The sequence below is a fragment of the Heloderma suspectum genome, chromosome 5 (assembly GCF_057233095.1).
Source record: "Heloderma suspectum isolate Gila_16-S chromosome 5, 16-S_ref, whole genome shotgun sequence".
NCBI classification, from domain to species: domain Eukaryota; kingdom Metazoa; phylum Chordata; class Lepidosauria; order Squamata; family Helodermatidae; genus Heloderma; species Heloderma suspectum.
This window is the reverse complement of record NC_139462.1, coordinates 175,629,696-175,656,377: the sequence shown is the minus strand read 5'-3', so window position 1 is coordinate 175,656,377 and position 26,682 is coordinate 175,629,696. Positions and strand designations below refer to the sequence as shown.

At 41.8% G+C, this 26,682-nt stretch overlaps 1 protein-coding gene across 15 annotated transcripts in view; it reads left to right on the top strand.

Moving 5' to 3' along the window:
• The window catches only part of PLCL2 (phospholipase C like 2), a 169,598-nt gene extending 154,040 nt beyond the window's left edge, over positions 1-15,558 (top strand). For 6 of the 15 annotated variants that reach the window (XM_084858409.1, XM_084858406.1, XM_084858418.1 and 3 more), the window contains 2 exons: positions 7,305-7,414; positions 12,989-15,555. In XM_084858409.1, the coding sequence (XP_084714535.1) occupies positions 7,305-7,414; positions 12,989-13,168 (290 nt within the window). In that variant the 3' untranslated portion in view covers positions 13,169-15,555. Of the gene's footprint in view, positions 1-7,304; positions 7,415-12,988 lie in introns of all 15 variants that reach the window. The other 9 variants (XM_084858407.1, XM_084858420.1, XM_084858419.1 and 6 more) reach the window with 5 other exon arrangements.
• The last annotated feature ends 11,124 nt before the right edge of the window (positions 15,559-26,682 follow it).

The window sequence follows — 26,682 nt, the reverse complement described above, 5'->3', positions numbered from 1 at the left end:
CGTGCAGATGCTTTGGAATGAGTATAGGCAGGCAAAGTTTTGTACTGGCTTTCCATGGTTTGGATGCCCTCACCACAGTAAAATAAAGGGAAACTGAGACAGTTTAAAATCTTATCCCCATTGTATGGTGACTTTTGCAGTGGCTACGCGAAGGATCGCCACATGTATTACTTCAGTAATATTTTTACAGCTATCTTTACACAATATAAAATGATCTTGGATTGGACTGGATAGCTGTGGGCACACCTGTGGGGAAACCTATGATGCTTATTTAAACCTATTCTCTATTTTATCTTCAACAGCCCTGCCCCCCACCTCAAAAAGTCCATGTTGCATCTGCTCACTCAAGACTTTCCCTGGCTGTGGGTGGATTTTTTAAAATTTATTTTTATTTTAAAAATTTATACAACATATTATAAATTCATCACATAAAAATATAAATGCAATGCGCACTCACAGAAAATAATCACATTTCAGCTTTCGAATTTAAAGATATTCTATGGTACCAACAAATTCAATAAACTAAATCCTTCCAAAAGGACTTTTGGATCTCTGGGGGCATGTATTAAGGAAAACCTCTATTCACAAATGCAAAGAAGGGAGACCAAATTTCAATAAAACAGTCCCTTTTGCTAAGTCCTTGAAGAGGTCTGCTATGATGTGTCAGACACTCTGCCAGAGCTATTTGCCAAACCTTCGTTAGTCAACCTTGTAAAGTAAAACGTGCAGACAACTTCCAATGCTGAGTAATTCTTAAACGGGCCACTGCCAACAAGAAGTTTAACATGCCCTTATAGATTATTTTTCTACCAACATTGCCAAAAATGGATAATAAAGCAAGTAAGTAGGTCAGGACTAACAGGTTGAGATATAATGTCTGAAATTATTCCCAAAATCTGAGACCAGAACACATAGACCCTGGAGCATTCCCACCACATGTGCATTCAAGAGCCTATAGTGTTACAACCTCACCAACAGTTGGAGGTAAAGTGGAGTACTTATAATGTAATCTAAGTGGGTTATAGTACCGTCTATGGACAACTTTAATTGCATTCTCTCTGGGTCTGGCAGAAATGGTGCAGAATGGGAACTGTGACCACAGTGCTTTACAGCTTGCATCAGATATTGAAAATATCAAATTTGCCTCATAAACACATTTTAAACCACATAAGTCCCATGTGGTGGAACAAAGCATCAAAGGGTATAATTTTGATAGGATCCCCTTCTCTAACTCCTCTGGTTGAACACACAGGTCTTCAAAATCCGTCAGGGCACAGGAAGCCTCCCCGTTAGCAACTACATGTCTAGAGAGGAACACTATCTGAAATCTTTGAAGCCAAGAGGGCCAAATCTCCTCCAGGCAGCTGAGCAATTCCTTTTCTCTAATTGGCTGCCCTCCTGCCATGAGATCTCTAATCCAGTATATACCTTTAGATTCCCAACCACAATGCTGTTTATATTTGTCACTATGATTAAAACATAGGTGATCAAGAATTGGTAGCAGGGGGGAGGGGAGCCAATTTCTTAACCCACATTGACCAGACCGACATAGAAGTTTTTTTTAAAAATGGATTATGCAGCTTTGCAATTCATTGTATAATGAATGGGAAGAAACAGGAAACGATGGCTGGGTCACCAACTCCATCTCCATCCATGGGATTTTAACCTCACTGCAGATTATCTGCAGTAATTGGCCCAACTGTGCTGTGTGGTAGTAGAGTCTCAGGTTGGGGAAACGTAATCCCCCATCACATGACCTTCTATAACAATTAGATTTACTTAATCTACTCCGCTTACTTGCATGGGCGGAAAAGCTTCTAACATTTTCTGCCAGTTTTGAATACATAATTGAGGTAACCATATTGGAAGAGTTTGAAATAAAAACATTTTGGGGAGAACTGATGTTTTTAAAGCTGCTACTCTTCCCAACCAGGTAAGCTTTAATTTGCACCATGACAGTAACTCAGATCGTATTTCCTGTAACAAATTAGAGTAATTTCTTTTATAAAGCTGCTTTAGGTCTTTTGTTGTAAATACCCCTAAATTCTTGAGACATCCTGACCGGAGTTGCAGCCCAGCACTTAAATTTCAACATAAGCTGAATTTCCAAAGGTGTATTCAAACATAACATTTCAGACTTTGAATACTTCATCTCTAGGCCAGCCACTTGGTGAAACGTTACAAGAATGGCTTTAAGCTCTGGGATGGCTGTTACTGGATTATGTAATTAACCAAGATATCATCAGCAAAAAGACTTAAAAGATGAGATTTACCTTGAATATTCACCTGCTGGAGATTAGAATTAGCTCTCAAAGCATTCACTAATACTTCCATTACAATTGCAAAAACCAGGGGTGAAAGTGGGCAACGCTGCCTAGCCCCACATTCTAATGGAAAGAGATGAGAGTCCATGCCATTTGTTCGCACCACTGCTTGTGATGTAGAATAAAGCTGCTTCACAAGGTGCAAAAAATTGTCCCTAAAGTCTAATTTCACTGTTTAAGGGACCTCCATTCAACCCTATCAAAGGCCTTAAAGGCATCGAGTGAAAGGAGTGTAGTGGAGAGCTTATTATTAGTTTTTGTTGTTTATTCGGTTAGTCGCTTCCGACTCTTCATGACTTCATGGACCAGCCCACGCCAGAGCTTCCTGTCGGCCATCGCCACCCCCAGCTCCCCCAAGGTCGAGTCCGTCACCTCCAGAATATCATCCATCCACCTTGCCCTTGGTCGGCCCCTCTTCCTTTTGCCCTCCACTTTCCCTAGCATCAGCATCTTCTCCAGCATATCCTGTCTTCTCGTGATGTGGCCAAAGTACTTCAGTTTTGTCTTTAATATTCCCTCAAGTGAGCAGTCTGGCTTTATTTCCTGGAGTATGGACTGGTTTGATCTTCTTGCAGTCCAAGGCAGTCTCAGAATTTTCCTCCAGCACCACAGTTTAAAAGCATCTCTCTTCCTTCACTCAGTCTTCCTTATGGTCCAGCTCTCGCAGCCATAGGTTACTACAGGGAATACCATTGCTTGAACTATGCGGACCTTTGTTGTCAGTGTGATGTCTCTGCTCTTCACTATTTTATCAAGATTTGTCATTGCTCTCCTCCCAAGAAGTAAACGTCTTCTGATTTCCTGGCTGCAGTCAGCGTTTGCAGTAATCTTTGCGCCTAGAAAGACAAAGTCTGTCACTGCCTCCACGTTTTCTCCCTCTATTTGCCAGTTATCAATCAAGCTGGTTGCCATAATCTTGGTTCTTTTGAGGTTTAACTGCAACCCAGCTTTTGCACTTTCTTCTTTCACCTTCATCATGAGGTTCCTCAGCTCCTCCTTGCTTTCAGCCATCAAAGTCGTATCATCTGCAGCCTTGGCTTCATCAAGCCCAGCACGTCGCATGATGTGTTCTGCGTACAGGTTGAATAGGTAGGGTGAGAGTATACAACCCTGCCATACTCCTTTCCCAATCTTAAACCAGTTGTTCCGTGGTCTGTTCTTACCGTTGCTACTTGGTCGTTATACAGATTCCTCAGGAGGCAGACAAGATGATTTGGTATCCCCATACCACCAAGAACTTGCCACAATTTGTTATGATCCACACAGTCAAAGGCTTTAGAATAGTCAATAAAACAGAAATAGATGTTTTTCTGAAACTCCCTGGCTTTCTCCATTATCCAGCGGATATTGGCAATTTGGTCTCTATTTCCTCTGCCTTTTCTAAACCCAGCTTGTACATCTGGCAATTCTCATTCCATGAATTGCTGGAGTCTACCTTGCAAGATCTTGAGCATTACCTTACTGGCATGTGAAATAAGTGCCACTGTTTGATAGTTTGAACATTTTTTGGTGCTTCCCTTTTTTGTTATAGGGATATAGGTTGATTTTTTCCCATCTGTTGGCCATTCTTGTGTTTTCCAAATTTGCTGGCATATGGGCATGGCATTAATCACCTTGACAGCATCATCTTGCAAGATTTTAAACCGTTCAGCTGGGATACCGTTATCTCCTGCTGCCTTGTTATTAGCAATGCTTCTTAAGGCCCATTCAACCTCACTCTTCAGGATGTCTGGCTCTAACTCACTGACCACACCGTCAAATCTATCCCCGATATTATTATCCTTCCTATACAGATCTTCCATATATTCTTGCCACCTTTTCTTGCTCTCTTCTGCTTCTGTTAGGTCCTTGCCATCTTTGTTTTTGATCATACCCATTTTTGCCTGGAATTTACCTCTGATATTTCTAATTTTCTGGAAGAGGTCTCTTGTCCTTCCTATTCTATTATCTTCTTCCACTTCCGCGCATTGCTTGTATAAAAATAATTCCCTATCTCTTCTGGCTAAACTCTGGAATTTTGCATTTAATTGGGCATATCTCCCCCTATCACTGTGGCCTTTTGCTTTCCTTCTTTCTTGGGCTGCTTCCAGTGTCTCAGCAGACAGCCATCTTGCCTTCTTGGTTTTCTTTTTCTTTGGGACGTTTTTTGTTGCCGCCTCCTGAACAATGTTGCGAACTTCTGTCCATAGTTCTTCCGGGTCCCTATCTACTAAATCTAGTCCCTTAAATCTATTCTTCACCTCCACTGCATATTCATTGGGAATATTAGTGAGCTCATATCTGACTGATCTGTGGGTCTTCCCTATTCTCTTTAGTCTGATTCTAAATTGTGCAATAAGAAGTTCGTGATCTGAACTACAATCAGCTCCAGGTCTTGTTTTTACCGACTGCATAGATGTCCGCCACCTTTGGCTACAATCTGATCAATCTGATTTCGGTGTCGACCGTCTGGTGAAGTCCATGTATAAAGTCGTCTCTTAGGTTGTTGGAAGAGAGTGTTTGTTATACATAGTGAGTTGTCTTGGCAAAATTCTATCAGCCTATGTCCTGCTTCATTTTGTTCTCCCAGACCATGCTTGCCTGTAATTCCAGGTGTCGTTTGACTACCCACCTTAGCATTCCAGTCTCCTGTAATGAAAATAACATCTTTGTTTGGCATACTATCTAGTAGGTGCTGCAGATCCTCATAGAACAGATCTACTTCTGCTTCTTCAGCATCTGTGGTTGGGGCGTATATTTGGATCACTGTGATGTTAAATGGCTTACCCTGAATTCGAATTGAGATCATTCTGTCATTTTATTATTAGTACAATGGTTAATTATTCTCGGAACTGTTTGGCCTATATCAGCTAGATCTCTGCCTGGGATGAACCCCGCCTGATCCAAGTTGATATATTCTGGAACAAACAAGTTAATCCTATGGGCCATAATAGCTTACAACAGTATCGCATCCAGATTCAGGAGAGAACTCAGGCAGTATGATCCCAGAGCCATTGGATCCTTCCCTGGCTTGAGAAGTATTACTAGTTGTCTTTGTTTCCAGGACTCCGGGATCACACCCCTTTTTAGAATACCATTAAACAGTACCTGAAGATATGGAGTCAAAATTGTAGCAAAGGCTTTATAAAATTCGGCCCCCAGGCCATCCATTTCCAACATTTTTCTGTTTTAAAGTTTTTTTTTAATAATAGTGGATTTTTCATGATCAGAGTCATCCTATACTTACTTAAGTGATCCTGAAAAAAAGCAGCCTGTATAGTAACATGACCCTTGAAGAGTTAAATATTAGAACTTTGTATTATGGGCTAGAATTAGACTCCAAGCCTTGGACTTTCCTTTGCTCTGCTTTTCAGTTTCAGTTGTGTTCTCTACCCAGCTAGAAATAAATGTTTGTTTGCCTCCAGTAAGAAGTAAGAGTTTGTTTATTCTGCAGTTATTATGATGAGTAGAGCAGGATTGGGTGCTTATTGCTAAATGGTGAAATAAAGAAATAACTTAAATTGATCTGAAAAAAATATTTACTCTTAAGTTAGCCTTTACTCTTTTAAGGCATTCACTACACTCACAATCCTAATGGCTATTTTTTCTTCTTTTTCTTGAGTACTTAATGGCAAAGGATGAAAACAGCCCTAGAGGAATAGAATCAGAATCACTGCTATGCACACACCAAGGTTAGCTGGCTGGCTGACCACCTAGGTGCAACTCAAGTCTAATTACTGATTTCCCAAATGCGTACAGCTCAGCATGAGGCCTTTTCAGGCGTTTTTCTCTGAAAAGATGTATTGTGAGTTTGTTTTACACCGTTTGGTATCCCTTTGTTCACTTTATCCTTAAGATCCTTTTTTCTCATGAAACCAAAAATATGCCAGTCATTTTACTACTGGTGTTTATACTAAATTTTCTATTAACTTGACTTTTACATAGCCCATTGTGTAAATTAGCACACTCTGCATGAAGGAGGAATGAGGGGGAAGGTCATTGCATCCCATCCCCCTGGCTGGGCCCTCACATCCTTTCCACCAGCGTGTGGGTGGGTGGGTGGGTGGGGAGTGATTGGCTGACACCCTCCCACCCAAGAATGTCCCACCTAGAAATGTGGCTACCCCACCTAGGAAGGCTGGCTACAGGGCTGACCCAGCCACTGAGAGCTACACCTTTTTTCCCCATCATACTTCCAATTTACAGGGTCAGAAAGTAAGTGTGTGTGTGTGTGTGTGCACGCGCACGCGCGCGCACGCTCACATATGATGCATGGTTCAATGCTGGCCAATCAATGATGCTGTAAACTGACAACATATTGGGGACATGCAGTACGCTCTGAGAAGTTTCACTAGTGTTATTGAACATTTTTTTCCTTCCTTGGAAATTCCTCAGATAAATTTGCCAGAGCAAGATTTGCATAAAGAATTCTCTTTAGGAAACATTCAGTAACAACTCTAAGTAGGGTGGGCTAAAGGCATGATAACACACAATCAAATAATTGCACTTGTTTAGAGCTTAGTCCACATCAGCATGGCTTGCACCAATAAAATACTTCATAGTCCGTGCACAGTTGTAACTTAAGTCCAGTGGTAATCAGGGGGACTTAATGGTGTAACAGTGCCAATTGTCAAGGAGGGGGCGAGGAAACAGGCCTTGGTTCTAGTTCAGAAAAGTCTGTGTGTGTGTGTGTGTGTGAATATATATGTGTAGACACACGCATGCATGCTAACTGGTAGTGGGTTTCTTGAGCACAGTATTCGGTTTTGCTGTGCTTCTTGTTCCCATGGCTGAGACAAGACTGGATTGGGTGCCTTGATCATAAAATTAAGAACAAGTACAGTTTCCACTTCTATTGTTTTTTATGTCTTTGTATTTTTCCAAATCAGTTGTTGACTGGAAGCTAATAATGTGAGACACTGTTTTTATATAAAAAAAAATAGTGTAGCAGAAAAATTTGAAGTTGAACATAAGGATTAAAATGTTTTCCCCCTCCCCCAGCAATGGAGTTCCATGAAAACTTACAAAGTATAGGAGCAAAGGAAGGTTTAAAGGAGAGAAAACTACAAAAATCAGTGGAGAGTTTCACCTGGAATATTACAATTTTAAAGGTAACGTCTCTTTTACTTAAGGTTGTTTTCTTTTTTAACCACAGGATGTCATTTTTAATTTTTTACCAAAAGGATGATGATTAATTAAGCTGATACCAAGTGTGGTTCTACTGAGTAAGTGGTTTGATGATGCTCCAAAAAATAGAAATTCTGTCTTTCTGTTGAATTTACAGAAGCATTGAATCCTGGACATGAACAGTAATAGCATCACATTTCACTGCAGTGTTAACTGGATGCAGCTGGCATGTTTTGTCTAGTTTTTGGTCATCATGGTTTGAGAGAAGTAGGAGGAACAGGAAAAAGCAGCACAAATTATGAAATGTTTAGACAGAGGAAAAAGTGAATGGAATGAGTGCAAAGTAGTGAAAGGCAATGGAAGGGGATGGACATATGAGGGTAGTCACAATGCAGAACCTTGCTATCAGATGCAGCTGCAAATTGGCACTGATCTGCAAAGATGCTGAGCTGCAGGTGTGGGCTAAGATTTGGGGGCATTGAAATGGATTTCCTGAGCTAATGGATCCTGAACTTTCTTAAGGATTCATCCATGCGTTTAAACCCTCCATATGACTCTTCCTTAGCCCATCTCACTGCCTTTTCTCAAAGCCCACTATTGGCCCATCTACAGGTATGCTGTATCTAAAAACAGCCTTTTGGGAATCAGTGACATATGGAATCAATAGAAAATAAGGGGAGGCTGGGATACAGATTATTTTGTCATATTTGCATCCTGCCCTGCCTCCAAGGAACATGAGGAATTCATTTTATTTTCACAACAGGCATGTCTGATGCTCACAGCCAACCTTTAAGTTTCATGGTTGAATCTAATATTGCTACATACAGACCTCAGTATGCTCAAGTTGCTGCACAACATACTGACTTCTGTGCATCCTCTTAAACATGCATCTTTGGGGGGGGGGGGTTATCCAGTTAATCTACCCCCTTGCATGGATTTGAGCAGGGGAAAATTATAGAACCAATATAAAAATTACTGAGAGCCAGTGTGGTGTAGTGGCTAGAGTGCTGGACTGGGAATCAGGAGATCCGGGTTCTAATCCCCACTCGGCCATGGAAGCTCACTGGGTGACTTTGGGCCAGTCACAGACTCTCAGCCCAACCCACCTCACAGGGTTGTTGTTGTGAGGATAAAATGGAGGAAGGAGGAGGATCATGTATGCTGCCTTGAGTTCCTTGGAGGAAAAAAGGCGGGATATAAATGCAATAAATAAATAAATAATACTGCATTTCTATTTTTGTTTCTTTAAAACCATGTTTAAAATAGTATCTGCCAATTTTGTTGCTGTTCTGTTTTGATTTTGATTTTTTAGTGCTAACAGAATCCCTCATTGTCTGAATATAAGCCTGGAATGATGATCACCAATTTTCCTTGAAGTGACAAGGGTTCTAAAGAGACTCTATGTAGCTATTAGAAATCTGTTTACTTCTCTGAAAAGAAGCAGCTGTATTAACATTAATGCAGTTAGGAAGAGAAAATTAAGTATTTTGCTGCTCTTTCGAAGTTCATCAATAGTATTTAATGATGTACGCAGAATTAAAGTATTTTCTTTTTTAGTAACTTGAATAGGCTTACTTCACCCTTCTTCTCTGTGCTTGACTACAGAACAGTTTTGCTTTACATTTTGCCTGAATATAAGATCATGCAATAAACAAAGCTTTTTTTTTTATATGGAAGTACACAATTAAAATGCAAAACTGTTTCCATTTGTCATCTGCAACGTTTTCCATTCAGCAAAATGAAGAAGTGTGACAAAGTTAGTGCAGCTGCCTCCCTATATTTCACCACCTCATTCAGTCCCTATCTTTCTTTCTCAAGCGGATAAAAAATCAGTTTGCCTGCTGAGTAACTCATCCCTGCACTAAACTGTGGAATTATTTTAATGATATAAAATTTCATGCCTTTCTCTCTCTCTGTCTCCCTCCCACCCTCCCACACACACTTTTGAAAGCCTTCTTCCAACTTTTCAAAAATACAGTTTCATCTTACCTCCTCTCAATGTCATTCTTTCCACTCAGGTTCATTTCAGGACTGATTGTAGAAATATGTTGAACGTATGAACTGTAACCCTTATCTTAATTTTCTCCCACACATCATATCAATATAACCAGTGCTTTCTAGCTTTCATAGTGGCTGTATTTACATGCAACAATAAACCAGGTTTCTGAAGAATCCTGGCTTACTCTGAATGAGCTGTATGCAAATGCAGGTAGCCTGTTATAGGCTCCTTGGTTTCTCCTGCTAGTGCAACCAGCTAAACTATCCAAGAATCAAAAGCTTTCTGTGTTGTCTGAACCTAGGTTTTTAGCTTGTTATGCATTTTTTTTAACCAGGATTTGTTCTTGGTTTATGAATCCTGGCTTGTTTAGGAATAAAAAGCCTGGAGCCCCAGTTCAGATGACACAGTAAACTTTCAATTCCTGGTTAGTTCAGCTGGTCATGCTAACAGGAGCCAAGCAGAAGAATATAAGCTGCATGCACTAGCACAGACCTCTTTAACAGTGTGCCAGGGTTCTCCAGAAACCTAGCTTTCTGTTGCATGTGAATGCAGCCAGTATGTAAGGCTGTGACTATGTGCACTTACGGTGGGATTGATCATGCTCCATGTCCTTGACAAAGTGAGCATATTCTTTAAAAAAATATATATCTTGCAGTTTGCTTTCCCTAGATAACAAACTTTAGCAAACACACAGCCCTATTGCACACTTCATTTAGTAGCAACATTTCAAAAAGTAATATATGGTCTTCATAAAAAAGTATTTTAAAATTAATTTCCATTAAAATTAGTTTCCACAACATTAGGAAGAAAGCCTGGGGGCTATGAAATCTAGAGCTGCTTATCCAGTGGCATCTGTTGGCTGGAAGCCAAGTAGCAACCTTAAGCTTACTACTTTGCTTAATGTTTGTGAGCTATTCATTATTTTAACCGTAGACTATATTTCAGTGAAAGTGGCTATGCATCTTGTGAGAGCCAATTCATTGCTATTTTTTTGCAGAGAAAAATCAAGTGTTGACTTTTTCATGTGGGGAAAAGAGTATTGTAAAACAGATTTAACACTGTGAAAGTTGTGATATACAAGTCTGGCCTCTGGACACCTCAGAAATGGAAGGAGAATTGATGGGATGGTTGGTTGATGCTATTGCAAGTGTAATAATATAGATTTGTTTTAGAAGGGGTCCATGGAAAGGAACTTTTAGATGCATCTTTGAAATGGACTCTTTGGCGCTGTTACGCTCCCTAAACAGTACTTTTCATAGAGACAAAGTCATATATTACAGCAGGAACATCAGGAATATCTCCTTCATAAGACCTACTGAAATGAATAGGAATGTTACCATTTCAACGGGGCTTGTAAAGAAAAAATGTTCCCAGTAGGCGAACAATGGATGACTATTTCAAAAGCTTACAATTTACTATATAAATAAGTGAGTTAAACATCTACAGCCTGATCCAGAGAATACGATCTCTGTGTGGAAATTAGTTTAGCTATGTAGATGCACGAAAGGCAGCTTAGTGTAAAGAGTGAGAGGCACATACAGGACTACATATGCATCAGCATACTAATGCTATGCAATAGGCTTCTGTCTTTCTATGATCCAAACTTTATACAGGTGAACTCTCTCAGCATTTCTGGATTGGTACGCAGTATGGTATATTATTAGCTGAGACAAATCTTATGTTTATGAATGTGTGCTAGCAAATGTGAATTAAATACTTGCAATGGAGGGAGGTTGGATCTCTTGCCCCCATGTCATCCCGAGATGAGATGGCTAGTTACTTGCTAGCTACTTCTCAATTTCCTGTCAGTTATAGCTAACTTGATTTACCAGTAACAGAGGTGAGCCAACTTCAGACAAAAAGCAAACTTGTTTTTATTAAAAGCTTCTGTTCATTTCAGTGGGGCTTCAGTTGGATTCCAAGTGCTCTGCAGATTGCACCCAACATGCAATTCACTTAGTTTATTTTAGCAAATGCAAAAGTCAACTTTGCCGAGCTTAGATTTAAACAAAGTGAACTAAAGTCAAAATAAACTACAAGCGCTAAAGTTTGTGGAAATGTTTGTGATAACATATATATGATTCATCTGTTCTACTAGAAGGTTTTATATTAACTTTGTTTCAGTTTTTATGGGAAAATAGAAAAGACACCAATTCTCTTTTGACAGATTAAAGAATGCTAGTGAAGCCAAAGTTCTATGGATAAATGTTCTTTCTTAAAGAGCAAACTTAAATTGCCAAATACAAGTTTCCAGTGCCCTGGTCTCTCTTTTAATTCTCCAATTATGTGACTCAGGCAAAAGTAATTTAGTCCTCTTGAATCTATAAAAATATTATTTATATATCATTGGATAAACATGTGAATAATTAACAGCTTTCATAGTTCTATAAGAGCCGCTGTGTGTTCTCAAACCATTATTATATTGTCCAGGCTCTTTCTCCAAGGCAGTAGCATAATCCTCAGGGGAGGGCAGTTTCTGCCTTATCCTCCAACTCTGGAACTCTGCCTTGTTTGTGGTCTTCTGCTCTGCAAAGTGTTCCACCTTCAGAGAAAGTAAGGGTATTTGTCCTAGAAGCAATTTTCCGTATCCTTTTGAGAGAAATTTTTTATTTTATTTATTTATTTCTTAGATTTCTTAAATCGCTCATCTGGCCGGTCACCTGGCCACTCTGGGCGATGAACAACAGTACAATTTAAAACAGTAAAATTATACATCAAAACATTGTTTAAAAATACCCTAACCCACCCCAAATGCCTGCCTGAACAACCAAGTTTTCAATGTGTGGCAGAAGCTCATTAAAGAGGGGGCATCACTCCCTCCTCAAGGGAGGCATCAATGTGATGCCATACTATCAGCAGTTCACAGGGGTCGCAAATGAAAAAAGGCATTTCTATCACTTCTAGCAGGGAGGAGAAAAATGCTGAAATAAATCTTCCCAACCCTTCCCATATGCTAATTTTGTTAAATATAATTCTTGCCCCATGAATAATTCACCCCCATGCCAAGATTGTTTACAGGTGCAGGAGCACCAATACATAAACAGTGTTCCCTGCAGACCCATGGAACTCTGGACAAAGCAACAATAATCTGAAGCCTTAAGAGAGCTTGAGGGTGTGTGCATGTTTGTGTGTGTGTATGTGTGTCCAGTTCTCTCTTCGAAAGGAAACACTTGCCTGGGCACTTAGGAATCCTTAATTGTATGCACAGAGTTTGCATTTCCTCCTAGAAAAGAACAAAGAAGCCCAATATGTGAACATTGCATTTGCTGGATCATGCACAATAATAAACTCCTCATTGTCTCTGTGGGTTCTTGGATCCCATCCAGAACATTAAAACTCTAGTAAAAGCCCTCTGCCAAGAGTTGTTTGGTGGGAAAGATTCTTGTCTTTTTAAATTTATTTGACCAGTTGGATACAAAGCAATCCAGCAGCATATTTGCATGTGCCTTAGCTCAAAGTAATCTGGTTTTCATCTTTCTGAACAGAGCGGTTGTACAATAAAGCAAGACTGGAAAACTGTATCAGTATTGATAGTTGTGACTGCTTTTGTTCTTAACAGGGCCAGGCTGATCTTCTCAAATATGCTAAAAATGAGGCACTGGAGAACCTAAAGCAAATCCACTATGCCACTGTTTCATGTGGACTGAATAAGCCAGGATCGGAAAGTGCTGAGTCTTCAAAGCCCCGTCGAAGCCTGGAGGCTATTCCTGAAAAGGCGGGTGAAGAAAATGGAGAATGAAAGAAAATTCTCATTATTTTGGAGTTTATAACTCTACAACCATTGCAGCTGCACAGGACATTTTGCTTTGCACTTACTAGGGGGGTGGGGTGGGGGTGGGGATCCTGGAATTTTAAAAGCACAACTGGAGAAGCTAATTACAGTCCACGAAAACTGTGAATGTACGTAGCAATTCTATGTGCGAAGGCAATTGAATTGTTCTAACATGGAAATAATTTTGCTGGCTAAAATACTCTGTGTATGTGTAAAAGATGTCATGATTCAATAATTGTGTGCAGAAAATATCATTGTCATTCAACAGAGAAACAGATTGGTTTTCCTGACTGGAAATGTGCTATAATGGCAAGGGAAGGAGATTTTGTCATTTTTCAGAAAAGTGCCTTGATTTGAGGGGAAAATCTAGGTGTGCAGTGCAATTTCCCTGATTTAAATACAGTTCTATAATAGTTTGTGGTAATTAGGCCTATTGTTGCACATCTGACTTTTTTTAAAAAAAAAGAATCAGCGCTGAAAATTAAGCAAATGCACACATTTTACAAAACTGCATGATTAAGATACTTGGCAGTGTTCAGGTTTGAAAGTGCTACCGTTGTTTTGGGTTTTCTTTTTTGTTGTTGAGCCATAAATAAAAAGGGGAATGTAAATACAAAGTGCTTACTCATGGCACAGAGCACTGGGAAAGCCATTGCATAGAAGGAAAATGTGCAATCAGTCTGCCATTAAATGCCTGAGTAAGGTGCATACCTATTTCCACCGAATAACATCTGCAGATGTCTACAGCTAATGTAAAAGTGACCAAACTGCAAATAAAATGTTGTACATAGTTTTATCATTTCGTGGATGTGAAGAAGTATTCACATTAAAATCTTTTATGATACGATTCCCATGTTTTTGGCCTAAACTGAAGTTTAATTCTATTTGTTTTGTTTCAGGTTTAAATAGTTTTTTTACTTCCAGATTCATCAGTATTCCCATTACATGATTTTAATACAAATTTATTTCTGTTTCTAAAAATTCATACTCACTGTAACTGAATATACAAACCAAGATCTGCCTAATATTTCTGCTATAAACAATAAAATGGGGTATGACATCACAAGGTGCAATAAATTTGAAGCAAATGAAGTGAGTTTTCAGAGACTGAAATGGTCTTTTTGTTCAGTACTATTGACACCAACCCAACCCCCAATTTCTTGTGAAATGCTAAACAATCAAGTGAGTATTTGCCATGCTGAGCTGAAAAAGACAGTTTGGATCCAAAATGTTTCAGAGTTCTCAAAAGATTCCTTCCTCTCCAGCAAAGATTTTCAATAAAACCACCAAATGTATCATTTAGATCCTCTTTCTACATGTAATACACAACACTTAAACACCTTTCTCAAAGTTGAGGTACCTTTAGTAGAAGTATAAATGAGTGCAACATTGTAGTTTAAGGTTTTAATAATTTCACCACCAGGACTACAGTCTGAACTGAGGATGAGACTGGGAAAATAGTGGTTGCTGTAAAGTGAAAGATTATTCACGGTCAATAGCATTATACTGATGATCTCTGCACCTTCACAATTGGTCCATCATCCTTGATGCCATCAAGTAGAGATATCTTTCATTGGAGGGGGAAAGGTTACACTGGAATCTGCCCTGAGAGTCCATTAACTAGCATTCTTCTCTATGTTAAAGTTCAAGTGCAGCCCTTGTACAACATGCCCAATCACACACATTCCTTTGAATATCTCTTGGATAGTGGCCTGTGTCCAAGGAAAGCACTGGGGCTTTTGTTGAAAACAGGGCACTGGATGGGGGGTGTCTTCCTAATGCTGAAGCTGTTGAGGATGAGGGCACTTGCTGCCATCTTTTAGTGCCGGGGCGCACAACCTATTTGGCCCCAAGGGCTGCACTGGGTGTCTGCTGGGGTGGTGGGGACCACACGTGTGCATGCATACACACATACAACTCACTCTGTGCTTATCTTCAATATCTTCTAATATTTTAAAACCTTCACTTTTAAGGCAGGTGTGGACAACTTGTGATGCATTCCCTTGGGCATAATCTGTTGGGAGCTGAGTCCCACTATGTCCCTCTTTGCGCGCGCGCGCACGCTCTCTCTCTCTCTCTCTCTCTCTCTCTCTCTCACACTCACACACACACACACACCTCCCAGTCACATCTACATCAACTCACCCTGTCACAGGCAGTTATGTCCTCACACACACATACACACCTACTCACAGCTATAACCCTCCCCTCCACGGCTGCTGAAAAAAAAACCTCTCTGGCAACAGGCTCTATGGTTCCTTCCATAGAAGCCTTGTTCCTATAGCATCCCCCAGAGCATCAGAGGAAACAGGCATGCATTTTTGAGCACTACTTCCCAAGATGCTGTAGAAATGAGTCTTTAGATTGTTTTTCTCCCCCCCCCTTTTTTTTTTAGTGTCAGCACATGCGGAGTATGCAGAGCTGGCCAGACAAGGGGGGCGAGAGAGGGAGCCTGAGGGAGGTCTGCAGCCTCCTCTCGGCACCCCCTATTCTCCTCAGCTTCTCCACTTTCCACCCCTTGAGCAGCTGCCACGCCTCGCAACTTGACCATCCCCAGCCAGCCCCTCAGCTTCCTGACTCTTTCCCCACCCTGCTGCCCATCTCCGCTCCATGCCTGCGCACCTTGTTCTACCCTTGTCCTGCAGCACTAGCCACCATTTTTTCAGTCTTAAAAATACATAGGATTGCACCCTTAAACAGCTAAAAATACTAGATCTGTTAATACAGCTGACACAGATGCACCATCATTTGCCATTAAATGCCTGGGAGAGGAGGACAGGCATTTCCTGTTGCCAAAACGATGGTAGTGTTGGTGCCAGGTGGGCTTTACTTTCAAAGCCCTCCCTGACCTTGTTGTTGTTCAGTTGTTAAGTCGTGTCCGACTCTTCGTGACCCCATGGACCAATCCAAAAACCAGTAGAACATGTACTAAGTACAGGAAGTAGATAGAGTTATTAACCTGCTGCAAGTGTGGCTATTTTATGAGACTCCAGATGCTCAGAGAAATATTTATTAAATTTATTAATTGCCCATCTGGCTGGTCACCCAGCCACCCTGGGCCACATTGTTGTTGTTCAGTCGTTAAGTCGCGTCCGACTCTTCGTGACCCCATGGACCGTAGCACTCCAGGCCTTCCTGTCCTCCGCTCTCTCCCGGAGTGTGCTCAAGTTCATACTCATTGCATCGATGATGCTATCTAGCCATCTCATTCTCTGCCGTCCCCTTCTCTTTTTGCCTTCAATCTTTCCCAGCATCAGGGCCTTTTCCAGTGAGTTTTCGCATTAGGTGGCCAAAATATTTGAGCTTCAGCTTCAGTATCTGTCCTTCCAATGAGCAGCTCCCTGACCTTACCCCTTCTTATCTCTCCACTCTTATATCCTGACACACCCCTGCCCATGTTCTTCCATCCTCCACTGTCTGAAGATCCCTCAAAAGACTCCTCCCTTTCTCCCTTGCTGCCCCACATGCTTGGAACTGCCTCCCAGAATGCCTGCATGATGTCGCCTGCCTGCCTGCCTGCCTGCCTGCCTTCAAATCCTGCCTTACAACCTACCTGTGCAGCCTTTTTGTACAACCCCCTAGTTCCCGTGGCCTACTGAAACTTAGCTTGTAACTAATCCACATGTAACTGAAACTACTGTATATTCACTCCAGCTGTTTATGCCTCGGCCACTTCCCTACCCTTTCTATGTGGTTTCTGCTGTATCAAATTTAAATTGTAAGCTCCTCAGGGCAGGAACCTGTCCTTTGTACTCTGTAAAGCTGCCTCCCCCAGTGTGGTGCCCTTCAGGTCTTTTGGACTACAACTCCCAGAATTCCTGACCATTGGCCATACTGGCTGAGGCCAATGGGGGTTGAAGTCCAAAATATTTGCGGGGCCCAAGTTGGGGAAGGCTGTTGTAAAGTGCCACACACACATTGATGGTGAGTTGTTGTTGTTGGCCTTTAAAGGTTGGATGGAGATTCAGGCATGTAAAGCTAGCAGAAGCAAACTTCCCCTACCCCTTCTATCCACAGCAGCCCCTCCAGCCTACTGAAAATGCTGCACAGAGGGACTGGGGATGCTGCCGAATGGGGGAAGCTGTGGTGTGGCAGAAAAGAGAGGACCCTGAAAATGAGGCAGAGGCACCTTCCCTGAGTGGAGCCCTTCCATCAATGGAAGGCAGATCCTGGATCCAACCCAAAGTATCTTTTACTGTGTTTCGAGTGTAGCCTCTTTATCTGTTGGACAAATCCTTACATTATGATCCATTACCATTCTGTAAATTATAACCAGCCCTAAATTGTTTTGAGCCAAATGAAGAACATAAGCAGACATCTGCTGGAAAGCTCTCATGAATGAGCATGACAGATATCTGAATTAAAAAATTAATCTCTAGTGCAGCTTTTTCCATCTTGGTGCCATCCAGATCATTTGGACTACAACTCCCAGGATTCCTGACCATTGGTCAAGCTAGCTGGGACTGATGGGAGTTGAAGTCCAAAACATCTGGAAGTCACTAGGTTGGAGAAGGCTGTTCTAGTGCATCTTGCCTCAATACATTATTAGGATTATCAACTCTTCAGCCATCTGAAAAGCATATACACACTAGGGTGACTTTGTAGCAGTGGTATCCTGAGCTGGGCTTGCCAAGTTAATTTTATTTTGTCAAGTAACCTAATTAAGTGTCTTGTGTAATTCTGAGACAGCATGGCATCCAACTTGTGACTGTCATCATTAGACTAAAAAGCTCACAATTGATTATGGTAATTTTGTCTTAACAGGCTGTGACCTTTCCCAACCCAATGCGTATTTGAAGGAAGTGCTTCAATTGCATCAATAAACCTATGAGGAAGAAAAGGAACATTTCCTTTTGAAAAACCACATAAGCAGAGTTTAAGTAATTCAGCAGAAAGTTCCAAACCCTTATTGCTATATGTTTGCTGAGGGAGGGAAAGAAATGGCTGGCTATTGAATGCTAGTAGCCTAATTTTGATAAAGTTGGAGGTTTAGTTGGTGTATTTGCTGAAATCAATCAGACTACAGTACATTGGGCACCATGACAAGAATAACCCAGGGCTAATTCGAACATCTATGCTTCTAATGTGATAACTTATACTGTTACAGGATAGCATGCCAATGTGAAGTGGCTATCGCAGATCACCTGTGACAGAGAGACATCATGTGACACCCACCGATGGAGGCAAGATGATCAAATGATACCCTGATAGTGTGATAACTACCACTTCAGCTGATCAAGTAAATTGGATTTCAGTTTAATCAGATAGAGTATTGATAATTATTTCACTTCCAAAGTAAGGAATTACTTAAAGAAATACCGCTGCAGAGGAAAAAGCTCCATGGGTTAAAAGTCAGGGTGTATCAAGTTGATAGTTAGCTGACAGAAAGGCTTAGAAGTAATTTTGTCTTGTATAACACTAGGACAACCAAACCTGGCAGAGCCGAGTTCCATAACTTTCACAGTTGTGTAGAATACAGGGAATATATTAGCCAGTGCAAATTGTCAGACATGCAGGCACTAAAAAACCCTCCTGTTATTGCCTCTCAGATTCTCTTTTCTACACAGTTATTAAAGGTACAGGATAACTGTCAGTGCACCTGATCAACCTATGCAGCCCATAGATATAAAATAAGCCCCTGCCAACGCACCCTGGGAGTTACTGTTCTGATGCTAATGTCTTTTATGTTATTGTTATAAGAAGATGGTTTCTAATATTGTGCTCCCTGATCCAGCAAATTGTCCCAGGTGCAGCTTCTCCCTCATCCACAACAGTATCCCCTAATGGCAATGAATTGTTCCTAAAGCAGCCTGGCCGCACATCGCAGCAAGCCCCGTTGTCTCGAACAATGTTGGCAGTTGAATTTTTTTTTCACATGACATTTCCCTTAAGAGACTTTAGGGAGTGTTGCATTTGCTTCCAGAAAAGAACCATTATTTGTCCCATACTGAGAGAATAAGGGACAACAAACGCTGCTGCCTCCACAGCTAATTTAACTGCACACAAAGATGGGCCTCACCCCAATGAAATCCAGGGTGGCGGGAGTCTCCTTCTCTGAGTTTAATGACAAAACAAGGCCACAGTGGAAGGCCCTATTATGGCCACCAGTTGGCTAATACCTTACCATTCCTCATCAGTTACAGTCTGTCAAAAATTCTGCTAAACCATAAACATCTCCATAGGATCACCAGTGCAGAACCCTAAAGATTATTATCCTATAGATAAAATCACAATCCCCAACTCATTCAGCTTGCAGAGGAGGAATTCCCTCTTATCCCTGTACCAAAAATAATCCCATAAAACATGGTCAGCCAGCTCTTTCACTTCACAGAGACTAGAATTGGTCCTTCCAATATTACAATAAATTACTCCAAAGAAGTCCTGTTGAAAACCTAAATAGACTTAACTTGCCTCTCACCGCTGACTTAGAGCTGAACCTCCCCCAAGATTTGGACAAAATGAATTAACCCTCTTACTGGTGACATCAATTTCCCAAAGTTTTTGCTATTTGCTCTTAAACTCCAACTTAACCCAACACTTGACTTCTGAAGACAAAAGTAATGTCCCTTCATGTCCCAAATCATCCTTGAGAGCCTGATATACCATCTCAACCTACTATTCCTAAATGGGCTGGAATCCAACAAAACAAGACAAAGACCATAGATCATAATTCCAAATTGAAGTTTACAAGATTACACTGAATTGAAGATTACCAGATTGGACTTGCATCCCGTACCTCCTTTCTGAATAGCCAACAATCCTGACAAATAATCACTTAAAATCACCAGTTTACCCAGCCTCACATCTCTGACCCACTCTAAAGCCAACATTATAATCACCAACTCAGCCGTCAAAACTGAAACCCAATTTGACCAAGGAAAACTGTTTCTAACCCTAAAGGCAGGAACACAGAAAGCTGCACACCTCTTCCCACCCTGTACCTCCCTAGATCCAGCTGCATAAATTAAGCTACAATAATTCCATTGATAAAGAATGCCTTCAAAAGCATTCTTCAGTGGCCTGCATTTAGACCCTACTGATCCAAGATGTCTCTTCCCCTCCCCACCACAACTCAAATCAACCATGGGAGGCACCCACAGCCATCTTTAATACAATAGAGCATGCATCCTAGGAACAATTTGATTTTGCACCATATTTGTTCCTAACCCTAACCGCATAAAGGAATTCACTTATTGACCGACTTCTCAGGGTCACTAAACTCCCAACAGTCGTCATAAATACCAGACCAAGCCCAGTGCTCTCCTTAGCATTCTGCATCCTGTCCTACAAAGTAAGTTCCAAGGAAGTACGTCTTAAATCTCTTGTCCATTCCCCAGCCACTTCCTGTGTATCACTGCAAGGAGAAGTAATGAGATCACCACAAAGTAATGAGACCACCACAAACTATTCTCAGAGCTGTTGTCTGAATAGCATCTAATTTCTGTAGCAAAGACTGTCAAGCAAATGCATAGGCTGGACAACCAGGATCCACAATAGACCTAATCAATGCATGACAGAACATCAAGAGTGCACCCCACTCCACCTCCAGGTATTACCAGAAATGCTGTTCAACAGATTTAACCTTGCTTTACATCTGTCTATTACATAAATTATATGCTGCTTCCAAGTCATCCCACCCTACCACCCCACTCCCCATTTAAAACTTGACACTATTTGAAGTGGTCCCAATAAAGATTCAATGCAATCTGCTTGGGACACTTCCTTCCTAGTATGACACCATACCCACTGTTGTATATAACGAAAAATGGAAGCACCACATCTCCACCCAGTCCAATAATTTACCTAATGCCTCCTTTAGCTTTGTCTCAGCTATTTTAACCTTCCTACTACAAACACATAAGGCACAAGTATCCCACTCAAACCACAGGAGTTGTGTGTGCAGATTAAAGCAGGCAGAACTTTGGGGCCTTCTTTAGCCCACTGATGACAAGTCAGGATGATAGTCTCATCCACCACTTGAAAACTTCTATCAGAAATTTATTCTTCATATATAATTCCTCAGCCTAGTTGGGTGAGCATGGAGGAAAGTCCTTCAAATAAACTTTAGAGTTCATATGATCTTGGTTTTCATTCCACATTGTGGCAGGTAAACAGTGATCAGATGCAGATTTAGTTTGGATAATTAAGCTTCTATCAGAAGCTTGATAGGAGCCATGATTTCTTCTCCAGTGGCTGGTCTATGGCCTATGCTTCATTATTCTCAGCCAATCTGTGCTTCTTCCTCCACTCTCCATTCTTTTGTTACAGTCTGGCTCTTCCTCTCTGGTTGCACTCATTTCTTGTACCCTTAGAGATCTTTAGTTTTTAAAATAGTACTATTATTACTACTGCTGCTGCTTAATTGCTATCAAAAATGCCAGTAGATGTGACTTCATTTGCTTGATTCCCTTTGCTTCCAATGTTCCAGAACAAAATACAGGAAGGAAGAAACAAAATATTTCCCGAATGTTCAAAACCAGTATCTCAGAGGCTTCTGTGTTTTTTTTCTCAAGAACAGGCCTTCTTCATCTGCTGATCCACATTCACAGTTCTAATTAGTCAGAAGGGAACAATGCAGTACAGAGGAAGGGCCATAGCAAATTGAGATTGCACCATCAAAGGAAGCATTGCACTATGTTTTTCCTGTGCTTTAGTCTTAACCAAGAGGTTTGCGTTCCTGAAGAAATTAAAACCAGCTGAGGCACAGGTAGGAGGCATTACTTTGCAGTAGTTTTAGTTGTGTTTTAAGGTACTGATGTACAGGCTGGTTTGGAATCTTACATCTTTAAGGTGTATACAGGAAAGAGGAACAAACCGGATAGGTTTGGGCTTCTTGCTGCCCTGGTGCTCTTAGCATCTGGAGTGTTGAAAAGTACATGGGTTTCAGGGTGGTAATGCATGGTGGAATCCCAGGAACTGGTAGAGAAATGAATCAGCCAAGTTGTTAAAAAGCTGGAGGGCGGGGGGAATAGAACAAAAGTTAGTGAAATAGCTTTAGAAAACAAAGATGCCACAACCTGCTGAATGTACATGCCGAGTTGTTGGAAGACAACTGAAGGATAGCAACCTGTGATGACGACTTAAAATAACAAGGCAAAAAGGTTTTATCCTTCCTCAGATCTGTAAGTGAAACATTTAAAGCCTTTCTTCAATTCCAGAACTTTGCATTTGTCTCATCCACTGCATTTGGAATAGGTTGGCAACAGATCATAATACCGACACCACCACGAGCCATCTGCCTTGGCTATGTGACCCTTATTGTCTCAAGCTCAGGCTGTACACCAGGAGTGGGCAACTTATGGCCCTCCAGTGCTTTTGGCCTACAACTCCCACCATATCTCATTGCTGGCTATGCTGGCTAGGGCTGATGGGTGTTGTAGGCCAAAACATCTGGAGGACTACAAGTTGCCCACCTCTGTACTTTACATAAAATGAATCACATTGTATCATGTCACTCACCTGCTGTGTTAGTACATTACAAACCAAAATGGCTGCTGTCTTCTGAACAGCTGCAGACATAAACAAACCTGGAGTATGACTTGGCACTAATGAAACCCACACACTTCATAATAAATGAGAAGGCTCCGCTGTTGATAACTCAAAGACAACTCATTGGGTTGGATCCAGATATAGGCAGGTACAGCTGGGCTGGTAAAAGCAGACTTTCCCATCCCCTCTTCTCCATGGCAGCTCCTCTAGCCCCAGAAAATGCTGCATAGAGGGACTGGGGATCCTGCTGTGAATGTGGTATGGTCGTAGCAGGGGAGGGGGAACAATCATAGAATCATAGGATCATAGAAGAGCAGGGTTGGAAGGGGCCTATAAGACCCTCGAGTCCAACCCCCAGGCATCTTTCATGAGCTCACTCTGCCCATGGAAGGCACCTCTGTTGACATTTCTGAGTTCCCCCTTTCCCCTCAGTCCCCCACACTGCAACGTATCCCATTCATTTGGGCCCCCAAATCTAGATCCAATTCACTGCATATACTGCATGTGTGTAAACAGTGCCCTGTTTTACCACTGAGTGTTTCAAAATTGGTGGACTGCACCCCACAGACTCAAGGGGGCTCTTCTTTCCAAAGAAAGCTAAGTTTTATTTACACAAAGCCTTTTCCACAGAGCTCTCTCAGGCTATGGCCTCTCTCTTCTCAGGCCAGAAGCAGTGGGTGTTGTCCTCAACTACTTCCGGGCTCCTCCCAGGAAGTACAGTCCATCCAGGCCAAATCCAGCAGTTCTTTCATATCGTTACACTGAGTAGTTCTCCCAGCCTCTGAGGGATTTCCATCACCAGAAATGTCTTGGTTGTCAGATGGTGTTTACGCTTGAACCACTCAACCTCATTGATGATGACATCATTGGAAACACAGTCTGTGTCCTCTAATAACTTCAATGCTCTCTCTTTTCTGCTGTGTAGGATTTGCTTTAGTGCTAAAGGGGATTGTACTGGAAGGAATAACGTTTCATAGTGAGAGATTTAAATGCCATAGAACATCACAACATTAGAGAGGACAAGGACTGAGTAAATGACTGTGTGTGTGTGGGGGGGGGCAGAGATTAATGGTGCAAAGAGTTTATCAGGGAAATGACATGCAGTTAATGGCCCCTTACATATGGTGCCTTTATGTGCCATTTCTATGAGGTTTTTAAATGTCATCTAACAGCATAACTTCCATTCAGATGCAGCCTGTATTATGAGAGCATCAATAACAGGAAAATCTAATTAGGGGATAAAAGGTTTGCAAGGAATGGAGGCCTTTTTCATATTGAAATGGTAATGAATTAAATGCAAGCCATGAGGGATATTATTTTTTATCACTAGTGACAAGTATAGAGCTCTTAAACCATGCCTACCAGAAAATGGTTAAGTCAATTGTCTCCCACACTCAACGCCTTCGTATCGGACCAGTTTTGTTCTGAGCAAACTAGCACACACCTCTGTAAATCTACATGCATGTGCCAAACAGACGTGTAAATGTGTTAAGGCTGTAATGACCATGATGGCAACTATGGGTAAGCCTTTTATGTGCACCCTGCCACAAAGAAATTCACTTACTATGTGAGACAGCCCATTCATATGCAGAGTGAGGTTGCCAGTAATCAATGGTCCAAGTAGGTGCATTGCTCTCATACTAACTCTATGCACAATGGGGCCAGCTCATGTGGTAGGACTGTACATGATGATGTGGTGTGCATGGTCTGTGTTTATCCATTGAGCTTTACCCATAGCTGCCACATGTCTTCAGTCGCAATACATATATTCAGTCACACACATTCATATAATGCAGGGGTGCAGAACCTCTTTCAGCCCAAAGACCAAATTCTATTTTAGAGGTGCTCTCAGGGGCCACGTTCCATTGGTGGGCAAAAGAGGTGGGGCTAAAAAAAAACCCTAACTAACCTATTTTAGCTTGAAGCTCTTACTGCCAGGAACTAAGCTTTAGGAGAGGCATTTTGATCTTTTAGAATGGGGAAAACACTGCACAAAAGCCAGGAAAACACCAATTGATCAGTGGTTGAGGAAAAGGGGAAAGGGGGTGGCCTGCTGGGGAACCCCCAGAGGGCTCGCACAGATCTGGGCCCTGGGCCTGAGGTTCTACACAAATGAAAATTGTATGTCATCTTTCCATTTTGTTTAAAATCAAAATAGGCCACTTGCCAGATGGTCAAAGCCCATTATGTAAGAAAGTGTGTTATATCAATCAGACTGCAACTGAGCTATGGTTCCTCCTGAAGACCCTTGCATGTGCAAGGCAGGGCTGCCATGCCAGGTGCCCCATCTAGCAAATTACCAGCATATGTGAAAGAATCAAATGTCATCATCAGCTTCCGAGCCTTTCAATAGCAGGCAATCATTCCCTTCTTCCTTTGAGGAGGAAGGCCAAAATGTCCTTCAGACTGCTGTAATGACTACAACTATGAAAGGCATTGTCAATCCAAATCTCAGCATAAGTGAGCAAATGAGGCTTGACAGGAAGAAAGTGGGATAAGTACAGGAGAGCAACCAGTAGCCGAGAAAGGGGTTCTTCATCTTACTGCTCCACGAGAACTGACAGTGCTGGATTTTGCTGTCTGATTTCAATGCGCTTCATAACACTTCATAATGTGGCTTCTTGGACTACCACAAGTGAGGGCCTTTCAAACACAGAAACCTTTTCTCTGGGGAGCGGGACAGGGAGGGTGGGCCTTCTGTATTTTTGCAACTAGGCAAAAATTATAATTAAAATCAAAAGGCAAACTGCCAATCCTCCTTCATATCAATATTTAATTTAATTGCTTACTTTGTTTTTAAAATGTCCGTTCTGCTTTTCTTGCACTAGGCCCTCCAGATGTTTCAGTCTACAACTCCCTCAGCTCTAGCCAGCATAGCCAATGGTGAAGGATCATGGCCAAAACATCTGGAGGGCCACAAGTTGCCCACACCTGCACTAGGGGAACTCATAGCTGCTAATAAAATAGAAATACAAATAATCAAGATGAGAGCTCTGTTCAGAAGAAATGCTTGCATGTTGTATCAATACAGCATAGGGCAGGGGATACCCTTGACTTGACTTGCTAGAGGTCTTTGCTTCTGGGTGTGAGGGGATGGTATGGAATTTACCCTGTTGTCATGGTCAGACCGCTTCCTGGTGAAATTTGGTCTCACCGTGCCAGCCCCTGCTTGCAGGGGTGGGGGACCCATTAAGATGGTCCGCCCCCGGAGACTTATGGAATCCGAGCGATTCTTGAATGCTCTGGGGGTTTTCACAGTAGCCAGGGCTGGCAATTCTGTCAAGGCCCTTTTCGCACTATGGAATGGTGAAATGCGAAAGGCCATTGACACAATGGCTCCTGAATGCCCTCTTCAGGAGGCTCCCTGGTTTACTGGGGAGCTCTGGGCAATGAAACAGGTCAGAAGACAGCTGGAGTGTAAGTGGTGTAAGACTCAACATGAAGGCGAATCGGACATGCATCACAGCATATAATCGTGCCTACTGTGTGGTGGTGAAGGCAGCAGAGAAGGCTTACTTTGTCACCTCCATCGCATCCTCAAGTGACCGTCTAGTTGAACTGTTCCAAGTGGTTTGGGGGTTGTTTACATCAAACCCAGTGAATCCAATAATGGTACCCTCGGAGGCTCACTGTGATGAATTTGCAGGACACTTTGAAGATAAAATCGGTCACCTTCATGCTGACTTGAACACCACAATTGATGCAGTGTCTGCTGAGGTGTCCAGTGCATTGTCTTATCCTGTTTTGTGGGATCAATGTCAGTTTTTGGAACCTGAGGATGTGGACAAGGCGCTTGCATCTGTTCGACCCACCACATGCTCTCTCAACCCTTGCCCATCATAGCTTATTCGAGGTAGCCACAGGGGACTGATGAGGGGAGTGGTGAATGCATCATTGCATGATGGGGTGGTCCCTACGGCCTTGAAGGAGGCAGTGGTGTGGTCGCACTCCTGAAGAAACCATTCTTTGATCCTGAGAACTATGCTAATTAT